Source organism: Bos taurus, chromosome 28, assembly GCF_002263795.3.
Source record: "Bos taurus isolate L1 Dominette 01449 registration number 42190680 breed Hereford chromosome 28, ARS-UCD2.0, whole genome shotgun sequence".
NCBI classification, from domain to species: Eukaryota; Metazoa; Chordata; class Mammalia; order Artiodactyla; family Bovidae; genus Bos; species Bos taurus.
In genome coordinates this window covers 32,651,117-32,669,353 of record NC_037355.1, presented here as the reverse complement: position 1 = coordinate 32,669,353, position 18,237 = coordinate 32,651,117, and the positions used below count along the sequence as shown (strand labels likewise).

Below are 18,237 nucleotides of genomic sequence, written 5' to 3'. Positions count from 1 at the left end.
ACATGTAGAAAGGGCTTTCTCTCAACAAGCCCTTTGGAGACTAGAACCATATTATCATTAAGCCTCTGTCATTTGCATGCTGCTAATCACTTACTTTATTATCCCGCATATCCATTGTCTTTCTTTAATTGCTCTTTAAATTAAAATTAAAAATAGTTCTAAAGCCCACAATGACTGGGATAGCATCTTGATTATGAAGATAACTTCAAGAAAATGGAACAACTGATAACATATTGCCAGGATTATGAGCTAGTCCCACTGTTCTGTACTGTGCCTGCAGGCCCCAGGGACCTATTTGTGGCAGTTTCTCTTCCTTCAGCCCACACTGTTTGTTTAATAAATGGTTATTTATGGCCTTTTCAGCCATTATAGCAACTTTGGAGAAAGTACATCCTTCTCATTGGTTTTGGTGCTGAAATTTCATTCTCCTGGCAAAGGTATAAAACAGAGTTGAAATGCAGGATCTGCCCTACAAAGTGTGAGGGCCTCTGAGAAGAGATCCTCTTGATTCTTCTTGTTAGTTTCTGTAGGAGCTTATTTTTTTTAATTTAGGGTCTTAAAAGAGACAAACTTCAGAGCTGAAAGAAACTTTAGAGTCATCCCCATTTTATAGATGAAGAAACTGAGGACCAGAGTGGCCTCTATGACTGTGATCACATGACAGGAGATGAACCTGGATTGTCTGTTAATGAGTGGATTGGATGCAGGGCTCCTGGAGGGAGGATTAGCTTTATGGGCTACTCCTGAGACAGGATATTATCTCCTGCCTAGAGCTGCGATATGCACACTGCTCAGTTGTCGTGTGCAGTGCCTTTAGTGCGTGTCTCTCATGTGCCTGTACTGATGTGTTTTTTGATGTGAAGTATTGCAGGCGACATAAAAGACTTGAGTTCGATCCCCGAGTCTGAAAGATCCCCTGGAGGAGAGCATGGCAACCCACTTCAGTATTTTTGCCTGGAGAATCCATGGACAGAGAAGCCTGGTGGGGTACAATCCATGAGGTCACAAAGAATCAGACTTGACTGAGTGTCTGAGCACACAGCACATATGCCAGGATACTAGAAGGAAGGGCTACTGTCTCTCACGTTTTTCGAAAGATGATCCCAGAAATGACTGCAGACATTCCTGAATACTGAGTGGTCAAACTCAGAGTTATCATGGTTCTAATATTGCATACGGTTCCCCAGAATTAGGATGATAGATTTTTGAGAGCCAGAAGCCACTGGGAAGCCTTTGGGAAGCCATTGGGAAGCCATTGCTTTATCTGCCTCAGTTTTACACATGGGCAAACTGAGTTTGGATAACATGTTGAATCTAAATTCTCACAGGGATTTAGGGGATAACCTGGAGCTAAAACCCATGTCTTTTGATTCTCTGTTTTTCTGTCAACATCACCAGTCTACCACTGACATCATCATCATCAAAAATAAAGTAGTATTTATAAAGTGCTTACTGTGTGCTGGGCACTGTTGCAGGCAGTTCATCTGTATTTTTTTAACTTCAGATTTTATATTGAAATAATAATATACATTTAATTATTATTAATTGTATTAATATTGTGTTATAAATTTTATATTGGAGTTTAGTTGCTTAGCAATGTTGTTGTTAGTTTCAGGTATACAGCAAAGTGATTCAGTTATACAAATATATGTATCTATTCTTTTTCAAATTCTTTTCCCATTTAGGTAGTTATGTAAAATTGAGCAGAGTTCTCTGTGCTATATAACTGTATTATTTAACTCATTTCATCTTCATATCATATTACGCTTCCATTTTATAGATGAGGAAACTGAGACGTAAAATTAAATTGCCCCAGATCACAAAACTAGAAACTGAAGGAGGCAGCACTCAACCTAAGCAGTCTAACTGCAGAATTCCAGTTTCGTGGTGTTAGGGCTCATTTCAGGATGTGGTCCAAGGATATCGATCATGGTGTAAACAGAGATGTTCAAAATCAAACTAGCACCAGCCAGCCCCTGCTTTAGTGAAGATCTGTGTGTGGGGAATGCCTCACTCTGAAAATACAAGATCCCAGTTACATATTCATCTGCCAGCATCAACATATATGCAGGAAAGCCTTTAAAACTTCAAAGAAAACATTTACAGTGCTTTCTTTTAAAAGACTATCACATGTTTGGAACCTTAGCCTCTATCTCCGGCCAGGCGTCCTGTCTCTAGAACCTGTCGGAGACAGCTGGCGGAGAGTTGTCAGTGATGGGATTCTGTTCTTCCTGAATTGCAGGGCAATGCCTTGGACTACTTGGCAAATCCATCTTTTACAGCTACTTAATTTTCTGGGCGCTTAAGATATGGGTGTTTTAGTCTGCTCGTGATTTCCTAGCCCTGGTTTTTGCTTAGCTGGCCATTGGTTTGTATCAAACCAAACAACTGGGGCCCATTTGGCATTTGGTGTTTTAAATATAAAAGGACATTTGAACTACGTGGCAAATGCTGAAAAACAAAGCCCACAGCATTGAGAACATAAAGAAACTGTTTATAATGTGAAGGTGGTTACATTTTCAGTCAATCTATCACTTTAATGAGCTCTTTGCATTTCTTTGATTAATGCTCACAAAAGTGGGAGAAAAAGTTGATGTAATGGAAACAAAACGGTATATAGTCTTGGCAGCGTGAGGGTTTCTGTGTGTTTTACTAGTATCCATTCTGTATCGCCGCCTCGTAATATGTACATCTACCTTTGCCCTGGCATAGTATGCCTCTAGTTTACTGGAAATGTGACCCAGCGTGGAAGAGAAGATTCTATGTTAGTGGCAAAACGGCCTTTGTCCTCTTGTAATGGCAGCAAAGAGGGAGGGTCCAGAAAAGGAACTAAAAAGTAATAATAATAATAAAGTAGAAATAAGAATAGAATTTTCCATATAGTTCAATATAATGATACAGAAGGCTGATATAGTTCATGCCATATTGAAATGAAGAATCCAATAGGTATGACTATATGAAAAGAGAACATTAAAGATACTTAAAAAAATTTTTAACCACTGGTATATAGTAATTGGTACATGCTACTGCTGCTGCTAAGTCGCTTCAGTCGTGTCCAACTCTGTGCGACCCCAGAGACGGCAGCCCACCAGGCTCCTCCATCCCTGGGATTCTCCAGGCAAGAACACTGGAGTGGGTTGCCATTTCCTTCTCCAAATATAATTCTTTACAATAAGCATGTATTACTTTTGCAAAAATGAGAAAGGTTTTTTTCCTTTATGCACAAAATTGGTACATAATCAGTAGTAATTCTTATTTTAAAATAATGAATAAAGGAAAAGGAAAAAGTCCAGCTGAAGATATCTTTATGAAGTAACTACATAAGGGGAGAAAAGCTAGTCAAGGTAGTCTTCCTAGAGGTGGTGAAGGAAGGGCAGGAGCTGAGCTGAGGGCAAATCGAGGGGACAGCATGTCTTAGGTGGTTAAGACTTGGTGGGAGCAGGGGTGGGAATCAGCAAGTGCCACTCTTCTGTGTAGAAACCAGCTCTAACTGCTCCTCTGTTTGGCTGAATGCACAGAGCACTATACGTTTCCATGGGTTCTTTGAAAAGTGAAAGCATCAGTCACTCAATTATGCCCAAACTCTTTGCAACCCATGGATTCTCTGTCCATGGAGTTCTCTAGGCAAGAATACTTGAGTGAGTAGCCATTCCCTTCTCCAGGGGATCTGCTTGACCCAGGGATCAAACCTGGGTCTCCTGCATTGCAGGCGGATTCTTTATCATCTGAGCCACCAAGGAAGCCTTGGACCCATGTAAGCTCTCAGCATCCTTTGCTCTGAGATTGAATGGCTCATAAAATGGTAGGAAGTTGAAATAGCAGAGAACTGGGAACCTTGAAAACTCTTATTTTGACAATGTTTTCCTAAAGCCTCTTAATCTGTAACTGTTGGTCACATCTATCCCAGAATCTTGTTTTCCCCAAGTTTAAGTAGATCAAAATTACCTTTAGGATTGATACAGCTCAGTAGTATGAGTCCCTCCACCATGTCAATCAACTGTTTTCAGCCCATGAAGATGACAAGAAGTTGTGAGGTTTCATGCTTTTTCTTTCATTAATTTATAATTTTGGTAATTTTTTCCTCCTTGCACAAATAAAACATATTTACTTTACAACATTTAGCAACTATGTATAAACAAAGAGAAAACAAATACACATTCCTTATAATTTTAGCATTCGGACATAAGAAAGTTAGTGATAGTCTTGTTTCTGCAGATATAAATATTTTACTCCTCTAAAATGGATCACACATAATAGTATGTACCTGTTTTTTTTCCCCACACAGTTTTATCATGACCATTTCTCCATGTCATAAAATGATTTTCTGCATTATTTTTAGTGGATGCATACTTGACATAATCAGTTTCCTAAAACTGGATATTCATGCTGTTTTCATTATAACATTGTTACTTAATAACTACAAATGAAGAACATAACCAAATCTTTAATATGAAGAAATATTGGCTCTCTATATATTTTTAGAAATGAAAAATTTTAAGCCAAAGGGTATGTCAGATTTTAAGTCATTTGATCTGTATAGCCAAAGTATGTCTTATTTTTAAGTTGTAAGATGAATTTGGAGGAGGTAGAAAGCGATTGAGAAGTTGTGGAAAATTCATCATGACACCATGAACTTTTGTGCAAATGAAGATGTTAGACCAGGTGGATATTAGGTTTCTTTCCAAATCTGTGGTCTTAATTGTGCTTGAGCTGTAGCTAGTTTCCTCTCCTTCCTCCCTCCCTTCTTCATTCCTTCTCTCCTTCCCTCCCTTCCTTTCTACACCGGCCCCTCTGAGAGACAGGTATTAAGAACAGTAAGCTCTTTAAGTTTTCTTTAAGGAAAGAGACTGCTTAGAGAGACGACTCTTGCAAACATATTTGTTAAGTGCTGATTATATCTTATGAAACTTCATGGACAAATAGCTATGGAGAACTTTGGTTGGTTGATTGGTTGGTTGGTTCAGTTTCCTTTGGTTTAATTTAGACCCAAACAGAAACTCCAAAAAAGATCAAGTACTTTGTGCAGCTTCCCAAGGCTTTCATTAATTACAGTCTCTAGAAAAGAGTATTGTTAAAAATATCAATGTTGCTGATTATAAATAAAGAAATGGAGAGGGAAGTATTGACCCAGGTCTCATCCCTGGACACTGGAAGTGAACAAGAAAGCTTCAATGAAGATACAGTCACTTGTTTCAATAGAAACTCAGACATTCATGCACCATTTTACCAAGAAAAAAATAGAGATTTTTCTCAGTTACTGTACTGTTTTGGCATTTTTGTTACAAGTAATGGAAATCCAACCCCCAAAGGCTTAAATAAAAAGAAAGTCTTATAACTGGGGTGCCTCTGACTTTGGGCACATTTGAGCCCAGGAGCCTATGTCAGAGCTCTGTCTCACTTTCTTTATCCCTGCTTGCCTTTGACCCTTGGTGAGCTAAATGGTCACCAGCAGCCTCATACTTTTATCCTTCTTTAACATCTTATCAGGTCTTGAGGAGAAAACAGTTTGGCCCCAGCTTGGAGGCCAGCCATATGTCCAGGATGATGGGGTCGATCTTGCTGGCCCTGGAGTCAGACTGCCTGGCTGTCCACTGTTGTGGACAGGGTGGGAGCAGAGTTTCCACACATACACCCCACCACCACCACCACCACCACCACCACCACACACATACCAAACACTGTGGAATGGGTTTCTCATGTAGAGAGAAGGTTTAAAGGAAGCAAGTAACAACAAAATGAGCTATTCTGGTTCTGCCACCAACTGGTCCATGACCTTGGACTTAGTAACTTCTCTGCTCTGAGCCTTAGTGTTCTTCATCTGTAAAATGGAAGTAATGATTAGAGCGTTTCCAAAGTTCTTCTATCTCTAACAGAGTGATTGGCAAAGAGGCAAAAAGAGACCCAACTGGTGTAGTTTAGGTTCCTCAGAGCTCTCTATTAATATAATTTATAAAACTTTGATTTTAGGCTCTAGGTAGGGAACAATTACCAGCTCCAAGCTCATGAGTTTCTTAGAATAAAGCAAAAATAACACAGTTAAAAACTAGCAAGGGTGTTCTCATCCCCCTTCTTCCCCAGCATTGACTTCCAGTAACCTGTTGGGGGCCAGCACCACCTCCTGCTTCTAAGTGGAGAGTGGTCAGAGTAGCCTTTGGCCAGTGTCAGGAGAAGTTTCTGCTTTGACAAATAATCATTTTTTATTGAGTCAACTACTAGTCAGCTCCTGGCTGTCATGACAGGACTCCAACTTTGTGGAAAGCCACTGAAAACGACTATGAAAAAATATTACAAGGTTCAACTGGGGTTTTCCCTTGGCCAGATTTCTCTTGCAGACTTTTCTAAAAAAAAAAAAAATCTATTTCCCAATCAGCCTATGCATGTGGACTTTTCCCCCACAAGTTAAAAAGCAATCATGCTTCTATATATGGAATTTTCTTTACTTCAGCTGCTGAAGAATTTGTTGGAATACATACTGCAAAAATGACTGCTGTGGCTATTACTGTACTTGCTCAGGGGAGCTATTCAGATGCCTCATTTATTGGAGCTTAATAGATTAAAAGTCCAAATTGAGTCTCATGATATAAGCCTAATCAAGTTCTAATCTGCATAATTTTCCCATAAGCAGCAATGGGAAATTTGGATAATTTATGTTTCAGCAGTTGCCAATCATGTGTTAAATAGCATTGTTGCATTTACTTATCAAAATATTTTTATTGATCTTCACTTCATCTGACATTTGGCTTTGGGGTTTTTTTTCCCCTGGCATTAACAGGAAATTTAATTCATCTCCTAGATGATGTAATATGAGATGTTTCTCTTGATTTTAACATGTCTTTATAGATCATTTTTAACGGTGATCTTTCCCTTTTACAACTTCATATTGAATACCTGTCTCAGCAAACCTAGATGACTCTGCCTAATTTATTTCCCTAGTTTAACGTAGCATATGGATTTCTAACCATCATTTATATGCACACAATAAAAGATAATTTGCCCCACCATTTGAACCAATTCCTTTATGTTAAATCTATGGGGGCGGGGGAGGCACTTACCTTCCTTTCTCCATCTATTTTAGGGGAGGTGATTTATAAGAATTTCCATCTCCCTCTCTCCCTGGAAAAGCTTGGGGATTTAACCAGGGAAGATTTAGAAAGTACTTTGTGTTTTCCCCCACGGAAAAGCACTGTAATAAAGCATTTATTATATGTACTGAGTTGTGCATGCTACCATACCAAAGCAAGTTAAGCATAACTGCAATGGGTCCCAGCTGTTATCTGCTATTGTTTAAAAGTGAAAACAATAAAAGAGTAAGACTGGCTCAGGCCTCCAACTTGCCTGCCAAGCTCAGCACGTGAGAAAGAGAGACCATCACAGAAACAGAGGCCGTCACACTCGGAGGGAAGGCAGCATGGAGCAGGCTAACCCTTGGCCTCTGAAGTCAGACTGTCTGGCCGTAGCCCCCTAGATGTGCCCCTTACCAGGTGGGATGCTGAAGGAAGTTGTCTGACTTCCTCTGAATCTTATTTTCCTCATATGCGAAATGGTAGTATTAGCAGTTCCTGTACTTATAGGGTTGTTGCTGCTGCTAAGTCGCTTCAGTCATGTCCGACTCTGCAACCTCATAGATGACAGCCCACTAGGCTCCTCTGTCCCTGGGATTCTCCAGGCAAGAACACTGGAGTGGGTTGCCATTTCCTTCTCCAATGCATGAAAGTGAAAAGGGAAAGTGAAGTTGCTCAGTCGTGCCCGACTCTTCGTGACCCCATGGACTGCAGCCCACCAGGCTCCTCCGTCCATGGGATTTTCCAGGCAAGAGTACTGGAGTGGGGTGCCATTGCCTTCTCCTTATAGGGTTGTTATGAGGAATAGATGAGGTGGCCTGTGAAAAAACCCTTAGCTCAGCTTTGGCATGTAATAAGAAAGAGTATGCCATGGCCTCCATTAGAGGAGGCCCTGGAGCCCATTAACCTAGGTTCAGATTTAGATCTGCTTAGGCCTAGATGTATCCTCTGGGGCAAGTTGCTTAACTCATTGTTCTTCAATCTCCTCATCTGTAATACAGCACTGTCTACATAGGATGGTGGTAAGAACTAAAGTTAAAACAAGAGCAGGTTTTGGTACATGGTATTTCAGTCACTAAGTCATGTCTGACTCTTATGACCCCATGGACTGTAGCCCGCCAGGCTCCTCTGTCCATGGGATTCTCCAGTCAAGAATACTGGAATGGGTTGCCATTTCCTTCTCCAGGGGATCTTCCTGACTCAGAGATCGAACCCGAGTCTCCTGCATTGCAGGCAGACTCTTTACTGACTGAGCTACATCTTATAATCCCAATCTATAGGGATAGGATTTTGGTAAGAATGAAAGTTCAGAGAAGGCGATGGCACCCCACTCCGGTACTCTTGCCTGGGAAATCCCATGGACAGAGGAGCCTGGTAGGCTCCAGTCCATGGGGTTGCTAAGAGTTGGACATGACTGAGTGACTTCACTTTCACTTTCATGCATTGGAGAAGGAAATGGCAACCCACTCCAGTGTTCTTGCCTGGAGCATCCCAGGGACAGAGGAGCCTGGTGGGCTTCCGTCTATAGGGTTGCACAGAGTCAGACACGACTGATGTGACTTAGCAGCAGCAGCAGCAAGAATGAAAGTTAAAACATGAGCAGGTTTTGGTACATACTGAACACTCAGTAAGTGTTGGATTTTACTATTTTTTCCTTAAGGTTCTATTTAAGCCTACCGCCTTCATTCTCAGTTGTCTTAGTCTAGATCTAGAACATTCTTACCTTTGCTTTGAGTTCTATAAGGAACATGACATTGAGTCTTTCTCATTTTTGAATGTACTCACAACTTCATTATCCTGGAAAGCTTTTCTAGCCATTCCCTCTGGTAGATCTTATCTGAGTCAGAACCTGTCAATTGCTTGTAACCATGGATGCTCCTTGGATGCTGCATCTGTATGCATGCATGCAGCAGGTACCCAAAACAGTTACTTTAAAAAATGAAACCTTAATAATCTTTCTGTTACCGAGTCTCTTCTCCTTGAACCTTATGGGCATAGGCCAAGTGTTTGTGTTAAATTCTTTCATGTGAAGCCATCCAAACAGAAATGGCCTTGTCATATTTAACTAGAAGTCAATTAATCTTCCAGTAACTTCCCTGATACAGACCAAGTGGTGCTCACCAATGAATCAGTCAGTTCAGTTCAGTCCCTCAGTCGTGTCTGACTCTTTGCGACCCCATGAATCGCAGCATGCCAGGCCTCCCTGTCCATCACCAACTCCCGGAGTTCACCCAGACTCATGTCCATCGAGTCAGTGATGCCATCCATCCAGCCATCTCATCCTCTGTCGTTCCCTTCTCCTCCTGCCCCCAATCCCTCCCAGCATCAGAGTCTTTTCCAGTGAGTCAACTCTTCGCATGAGGCGGCCAAAGTACTGGAGTTTCAGCTTTAGCATCATTCCTTCCAAAGAAATCCCAGGGCTGATCTCCTTCCAAATGGACTGGTTGGATCTCCTTGCAGTCCAAGGGACTCTCAAGAGTCTTCTCCAACACCACAGTTCAAAAGCATCAATTCTTTGGCGCTCAGCTTTCTTCACAGTCCAACTCTCACATCCATACATGACCACTGGAAAAACCATAGCCTTGACTAGACGAACCTTTGTTGACAAAGTAATGTCTCTACTTTTCAATATGCTATCTAGGTTGGTCATAACTTTCCTTCCAAGGAGTAAGCATCTTTTAATTTCATGGCTGCAGTCACCATCTGCAGTGATTTTGGAGCCCCAAAAAATAAAGTCTGACACTGTTTCCACTGTTTCCCCATCTATTTCCCATGAGGTGATGGGACCGGATGCCATGATCTTCGTTTTCTGAAGTTGAGCTTTAAGCCAACTTTTTCACTGTCCACTTTCACTTTCATCAGGAGACTTTTTAGTTCCTCCTCACTTTCTGCCATAAGGGTGGTGTCATCTGCATATCTGAGGTTATTGAGATTTCTCCCGGCAATCTGGATTCCAGCTTGTGTGTCTTCCAGTCCAGCGTTTCTCATGATGTACTCTGCATATAAGTTGAATAAGCAGGGTGACAATATACAGCCTTGACGTACTCCTTTTTCTATTTGGAACCAGTCTGTTGAATAACCAGTCATAAAAAGAACATCAAGTACTACAGATTTTGTTGAGCTGAACCCAGCAGTGGTGTATGTGATTGAGAACACAAATGTTGGAAAAGAATGTAGAGAGTAGTGAAAACCATTTCAAAAGCCCAAGAAGCAAAATAGGAAAGTTCATGTCCTTAAATAAATAGAGGAAGTGGAAATTAAGTCTAGAAAACAAGACTCCAGAGACCTTGCAGTTGCTGTAATGAATTAAGAAGCTTTCTTTCATGAGACTGGACACCAGTCTTTCAACATACTAAAAAAAATCTTAGCCATCTGATATCCAAAATACTCCTTCCTTAAATATTTTAGGCTGTATTTTTAATCACTGAGTTGATCTGATTATTTCTACTAAAATATGTTCACACTACTAATACCTTCCCATTAATTTTTCATGATTTTCTCAATGTGAACATTCTTTTTAAAAAATCTCTACCAAAAGCTACCTTAGTTCTTTAGCCATAGGGAAGGGGGAAGCAATGAAAGCTGTTCCTTGCTACAGATATTTACTATGTACTTGGTAAAATATTAACCTTGGTAGTCAACATTTTAAAGTTTTCCCTTCATTCCAGACATTGTACTAGATGTTTTGAACATACTATTTCATCTTATTCTCACAACTGCCCTGTATAAGAGGTAATTCCAATTTAGACAAAGATACAGAGGTTTGGAGAGTCTGTGCCATGTGTGTGGTTATGTTTCTTATCAGTAGATGAGCCAGAATTTAAACCTAAGTCATCCGACTCCAATGCACACGCTCTTAACTATTCCACTCCATTTCTTCTCTGTGAGCCAGGCAATTTGTAGACAGTCTGGGATGCTTAAATATATAGAAAATTCAGGCTTTAACCTAAAGTTCCTCTACAGCATATGGGGTAAGCTTGCTTGGCAGAGGGCAATGTTGGGCCCATTTCTGCCTGATGTCAAAGGAGTAGAACAAGTAATATAAGCCCATCATATCTGCACCTGCAGATTGAAATGGGGCAGGGCTCTCAATGTAAGGAGATCAGGTAGTCTTTAAAGTTATCTTTGGCCCAGAACCTGCCTCTCATGTCCACACTCAACAGAGAGAAATGGGAACACATCTAAAGAACCAGGAGGCTGTCTTGGTAAGAGCTTGGGCTGCGGCTGTGTTTACTTAACTTGAATCTTTTCCTGATTGAGAACTTTTCATTCTATCCATCCAATGCCAACATTCCTCATCATCTCTTCTGGCAAAATGAGCGTGTTTCTAAAATTAAGTTCCTGAGTGTTAGTTCAACTAACGGAAGGAGCATTTCCCAGTTTCACTATCCTCTAGTTGTAGATCAGGGTCCCTGGAGGATACTCCATGTGCAAGGACTTTCACATGCAGGACCAGAGCACTGCTTTATGTAGAGGGCTTTAAAGTTCAACCAAAGATGTTATCCACTGCAGCAAACAAGGGATTGAGGAGCAAGACAATCAGAGAACTGGATACAATTTAGACTTGCCCCTTTATCAACAGCTGCTGTGATGAATAGGGTAGCTGCCAACAAATGATACCAAAGGCCGAATTCACTCATCCCTTTGGAAGGAAAGTGCCTGATTTTCTATTCTTTTCAAGGTCACTTCAGGAATCTGGGTCAATCCTGCTATTTCAAGCCACAATTTTCCTGTATGAGAATCTCTAAGAAAGAAACAATGCTAATACATTCTGTTCCTCTTTAACACAACTCTCCAGGAAGGGTTAAAAAAAAAGTAAATACAATCTATTTCTTTTGTCTTTGCCCCTTGCTTGTAAAAACGTGTGGCTATAAAAGTAGCAAATAATAAGTGACATTATCATTGCTGAAGTTTTCTTTCCAACAAAAGCACCTCGTTCTTGGGGTCACGTGTAGGAGAGAAAAAGACCTTTAATGGAGAGATGTCTTTGGCCATCCACCATAGTTTGTCAGTTGCAGATGCTAATGGAACCAGGCTTGGTGACTGAAGGGGAAAATGGAATATGAAAGCAAAATGCAAGAAGCCTAAGAGGCAAGCATGTCATTTCTAAATGAAGGTTTCATGCAAAGGAATTGAGTCTTTTCACAGCTGAAAATGGAATCTTTAAATAAGATAAAATAAAAGGATGCTTTGGTTTGTTGCAGGTTCTGTAATGAAATACAGTTTTCCTAATACCGTGTGACCTGCATTTCTCCCTGCTTTATGGGTGCTATTCCTTGATGTACAAACCCGTATTTTCTCAAGTCAGCATTTGTTGATGGATGTCAAAATACAGGCCATGTATTATGCATATAGCATTACCGATTTAAGGTGTTTACTTGTCAAGTTGAAGAAATTCAAAAACGTCACATCCACTGAATCTGCACAGCTGTCATTTGCAGTTTTTCATGCTTTTGAATGAAACTTCTGATGAAAACAGTTTAGTTTTCCCCTTCACTATTCTAGGGGAAGAAAACAGGCAGCATTTCAATTGCATGTTCTTGGCTATGTGCATGGCTGAAAACACACACTTTCCAAAGCTTAGAAAGATGGACCCTATATTGTCATTCAAAATTACTTACCTATGCACAGTGTATCAATATAAAGAGTAAAATTAAGTGCAATCAGGGAGTGAATGGTGAGTGGAACATTTTTTTTTCTTTCTGAAAGTATGGCACTCAGTTGGATGATATTTATATACAGGAGAGCAGAAAATAGTAAAACTCTTTTATATTTTTCTGGCATCTCATGCAGGATGTGCTTCCAAAACAACAGGCAATTACATGCACTTGTCATTTCATTTCTGGTGGATAAAGATTTACACATATCTTAATGCCAAAATCAACCCACTCTTGTCACATTCCCGAGTAAGTAAGGAACCGGGTCACATCATCTTTGAAATTTTGTTCTTGGAAAATTAGCAAGTGACTTTGTAATTCCCTAATTCATCGATAAGCCCAGGTAGCCATCCGCCAAAGGCAGAGAAGATAAAGTGAACGTGAACCTCTGTTGGCCTGTTCTATAAGGCGGAGGCGGAAGTAGGGCACGGCGGCCAGCACAGTGCCGGTGCTGCTGCTTGCCACATGCTTCACTTGGTAAAATTAATTTTCACCAAATGAGTGTATGAAGAAAATAAAAGTCTCATGTCTGTATGGCTACGTACATCCTTAAAGGGGCAGCCATTTGGCCTAGCTGGGATGCTTTCCCACCTTCCCTCAATTGAAGATATGGTTGGGCCAAACTCATTCTAATATGTATTGAGATTTCGGTCTGAAACCCAAAAAAGCCAAAACTGCAAAAATCAGAAACCACGTAGGCTACTCTCTGGTTTACTGTGCCCACATCTACGTTCTACCATGTGAAGTCTGTGTCACACTGGGAAGTTCACGTGTCCACTCTAAATAGGTAGCATATGCATCAATCAAGACTATTTCAGTTGCAAGTAAAGTCTTCAGTATGGCTTAGACAGAAGGGGGAAATATACATATATATAGTGTATGTGTGCGCAGATGCTCAGTCATGTCCGACTCTTTGCAACCGTACCCTGCCAGTGAACTGTACCCTGCCAATTCTCCTCTACCTTTGGGATTCTCCCAGCAAGAATACTGGAGTAGGTTGCCATTTCCTCCTCCAGAGGGTCATCCTGACCAGGGATCAAACCTACAGCTCTTGCATTGGCAGGGGAATTCTTTACCATTTTTGCCACCTGGGAAGCTGTGTATATGTGTATATATGTTAATATTTAATACATATAATACAAAGTACATAAATATACACATATAAAATATCATTGTTTAACTCAGCATTTTAAAAAACTAAGATCGCAGCATCTGGTCCCATTGCTTCATGGCAAATAGAAGAGGAAAAAGTGGAAGCAGTGACAGTTTATTTTCTTGGGATCCAAAATCACTGGACGATGACTGTAGCCATGAGATTAAAAAACACTTGCTCCTTAGAAGGAAAGCTATGACAAACCTATACAGCATATTAAAAACAGAGACATCACTTTTCTGACAAAGGTTTGTATAATCAAAGCTATAGTTTTTTCAGTCGTCATGTATAGATGTTGGAGCATATAGAAGGCTGAGTGCCAAACAATTGATGCTTTCAAACTGTAGTGGGTGAAGAAGACTCTTGAAAGTCTCTTGGACAACAAAAGATCAAACCAGTCAACCCTAAAGGAAATCATCCCTGAATATTCTTTGGCAGGATTTATGCTGAAGCTGAAGCTCCAATACTTAGGCCACCTGATGTGAAGAGTTGACTCATTGGAAAAGACCGTGATGCTGGGAAAGATTGAAGGCAAAGGGAGAAGGGGGCAGCAGAGAATGAAATGGTTAGATAGCATGACTGACTCAATGGACATGAATTTTGAGCAAACTCCAGAAGACAGTGGAGGACAGGGAAGCCTGGTGTGCTACAGTCCACGGGGTCACAAAGAGTCAGACATGACTTAGTGACTGAACAACAAAAACAATCTCATTATTATGTATATAATATATATGAAATCTCTTTATATATATTATGCATTTTATATTATAATATCATTTATAAATGTATAAAATCTCATGTAGTAAAGAAATCCTGAGATCAGTTGGTTTTGGTTCTAGGGCTGGTTAATTCAGGCAGTAGGGAAAATTATTCCTGTCCTTCAAACGTTCTATCATTGGCTTCAGCCAGCTCATTAAGCTGGCTTGTCTTTGGCTAGTTCCCACCCAAGTTACAAGGTGGCTGCTACAGTTCCACTCACTACAGGCACAGAAGCAATGCCCAGTGGATAGAAGAGAATCTCTTCTCATATGATTCTTTTTAAAGGCAAAGAAAGACTTCCTAAAGGCCCCAGGCAGATTTCCTCCCACTTTCTCTTGGCTAGAACCCAGGTGTAAGTCGCTCACTGGCAAGAGAATAAGTAATCAATTGGTTTAAGATAGCAGTCAGGATGGGTTAGGATATGCTGTGGTAACAACAGCACAAAAATCAACAGAACAAATCTCAGTGGCTTAAAGCAGCAGAGATTGATTTTTCACTCAGAATGCTTTGTGTGTCTGGGTTATTTTCCAAGGCTGCGGCCCAGCCTGCATCGCCATGGTAACCCATGCTCTCACTGTTGCCACAGCCTGGGAGAGGGATGGCAAGTCAAATACTTATACCGGAAGTGATGCTATGCATTGTTCTGTTTGCTTTTCATGGGCCAGAGCATTTCCTATGTCACATGGTCATGTCTAACTTCTCAGAAGCATGGAGGTGCAATCTGTGTGGAGGGAGCAGAAATCTGTGAACAAAATCAATAACTGGTGTAAAGACTGGTTTTTAGGGATCTGTCAATGTGGGTTAGAATTACTTATAATACGATAACCCTGTATGAGAGACAGCAAAAGAGACACAGATGTATAGAACAGTCTTTTGGACTCTGTGGGAGAGGGAGAGGGTGGGATGAATTGGGAGAATGGCATTGAAACATGTATAATATCATATGTGAAACGAATTGCCAGTCCAGGTTCAATGCATGATACAGGATGCTTGGGGCTGGTGCACTGGGATGACCCAGAGGGATGGTACGGGGAGGGAGAGGGGAGAGGGATTCAGGATGGGGAACATGTGTACACCCGTGGTGGATTCATGTTGATGTATGGCAAAACCAATACAATATTGTAAAATAATTAGCCTCCAATTAAAATAAATAAATTTATATTTAAAAAAAAGAATTATTTATAATAGTCTCACACTTTGTTCTTTTGAAAACAACTCATTAGAGTTTATCCTGGAAGTCTTAATTTTTGACCTATAAATAATGCTTTTTTTTTTTTTACTGTGTATATACACTGTACTCTCATTATTTCCAAGTTTTGCACGTTTTTTATTTTTTTCCTTCCTCTCTTTCCTTCCCACTAGGGTTCACACCTCCAGGAATGGACCGATCCTCACCAGATAACAGCCCAGTACATGGGATGTTACGCCAGCCCTCCATCACGACTGGGGTCAACATCCCCATCATCACTGAACTAGGTAGGAGTGAACGTCAGCTTTGGGTGGATTTTTTTGGTCCTCTCTTCCAACCATGCAGGATATGAGGAGTTTGGCCTGTCTCTTAGCTCTCTTACTGTGGTAGGCTCTAATGGTGTATTTTTTGGGGGGAGAAGGGGAAAATTGGAGAAGAGTATGAGTAGAAATATGGCAGATGACCCAGAGGAAAACTGATCTATCTTTCCTGTGAGATGAATAGACAGTTTCCTGCATGCTGGTCACTGTTTGCAAAGGGTCATGAGATGATGGGTTGGAGACTGGGGCATACATTCGGGAATGGGGAGGAAGGGAGGATAGGTATAGTCCACGAGTTTTTTCCCAGTGATTCTCATTGGAAGCATCTGTGGAAGTTCCCTCCCCTGAGGTACAAAGCCTCAGGTCTAAGCCAATCCCATTTTGAGAACTGCATAGAAACACTGGCCTGATGTGTGATAATTTTACATTTAATCTATTCTAGTTAAACTCTTCAGCTGAAAGGCATTTTCAGTGACTGTCACCCTGGTCCAGAAAAATGACAGGGTTTTGAGGGCCACGATCATTGACCGGTGGGATCCAGCTTTTAACCTGGCCATGGCATTTCCTGCTATTATTTGTGAATTTGCAAAACTGCTACAAGGTCTCTTCCCTGGAAGATAAACACCAAACTACCTATGGTCCCGGGTCCCTTTACTTCAGAATGCTTTCTCTGTTATTCCCTCACTCTTTTCTTTTTCTGTACTTTCCTCCACTCCCTTTCCCCAACCCTAAATGCTGTATCCAATTAGCTAAACCTGGCAAGTTGCCTTTGGTATCAGTCAATCAGGAAAAAAACAGTGGGACGCACATTCTAATGATAACCGAACTGGGTAAGAAGCACTGTTTTCTTTCACATCAGTATCTCCTTTCGTTTGTGGTTGGTGTTTCCGACTATCACCAGCTTGTTTTTTATTTCACCGGCTGTAGCAGAACGGCTACCCCATGGCACTGCTTTAAATGTGTTTTATTTGTGGCTCTGGTTGGAATCGACTGTCTTGTTCTGGCCTTTCTTAATGATTTTTTCCCCACACAGCATCAGTAAACCTTTGATCACACCCATCTGAGCTGGCAGTTATTTCCAAAGCATCTTTGCTCTAATTCATTTCCTTTAGCCTGGGCCTTCCCCCCCCCCCCCCCCACCATGTGTCCCCCTGCTCCTCCTCCCACCTCCTCCCTTCTATTCCTCTTCCAACATACTGTCAGTTTGACTGACGTGTCTTCACAACTCTCAGAGGAAGTCAAAGGAGAAATATAAAAATTTTAAGATAAGAAACCTAATACGGTACCTTCCCTGCAGCTGTTTATTTTCCTTTATTCTGACTTTATTTGCCTTCCCCCCCCCCCACTACTTGGCCCTTTCTCAGAAGCTCTGGTTTCTGAAGCCATAAAAGCAGCGACTTCCTAGGGGACCCTTTCTTGCTAAAGCCAGGTCTTCAGAAAGGATGCAGAGGATGAGGTTAGCAATCACCAAGGCCCAGCCCTGCACTCTGACCCCCACCCCACTGGCCCAGAGTCCTCTCTGGGAGATTCAGAGAGGACTCATCCAGAAGATGAAGGGCTCTGGTCATGACGGCATTTGTCAAACTTTTCCACAATTCCCTATGACTTGGTTAATAACTCAATGAAAAGCACCCATCAGCAGCAGGTCTCAGAACTAGGGATTGATCTTCTAGACAAAGACAGCAAGTGCTGTTCAGTGGAGGGTGAATTGAGAGGTAGGGAGCACCTGCCTTCAAATGGCTCACAAATGAAACTCACATGCCATTTTCTTGGCCCCAAAATATATTTCAAAATAAGAGAGCAGGCTTTTAACACAGTAATCTTGCTTGCCAGGTGTCTGGAAACAAAGGAATAAATTGTCCACCATTCAGCACTGTATTATTGTCGATGGAGCTATTTTTCAGGACAAATTGACTCAGGTCAAGGAGCAGCACACTATTTTATGTTTCTAACAGTAGGACAGGTGTCTTTTTCATGTTTAGAGAAGTTGGTTAAAAGCCTACGGGTGGATTGCTCTTCTCAGAACCTTAGGTAAGAGACCCAGGGAGCTTGTGTGGCCCAGACCTCTAGGTGGAAAATTCATCCAGACATCTCTGTC

At 41.1% G+C, this 18,237-nt stretch overlaps 1 protein-coding gene across 15 annotated transcripts in view; it reads left to right on the top strand.

The window, feature by feature from the left end:
• KCNMA1 (potassium calcium-activated channel subfamily M alpha 1) overlaps positions 1 to 18,237 on the top strand; it is a 777,298-nt gene that overhangs the window by 718,108 nt on the left and 40,953 nt on the right. For 9 of the 15 annotated variants that reach the window (XM_024986560.2, XM_024986559.2, XM_024986567.2 and 6 more), the window contains 1 exon segment: positions 15,993 to 16,106. In XM_024986560.2, coding sequence (XP_024842328.1) covers positions 15,993 to 16,106 — 114 coding nt within the window. 15 annotated transcript variants of the gene reach the window in all.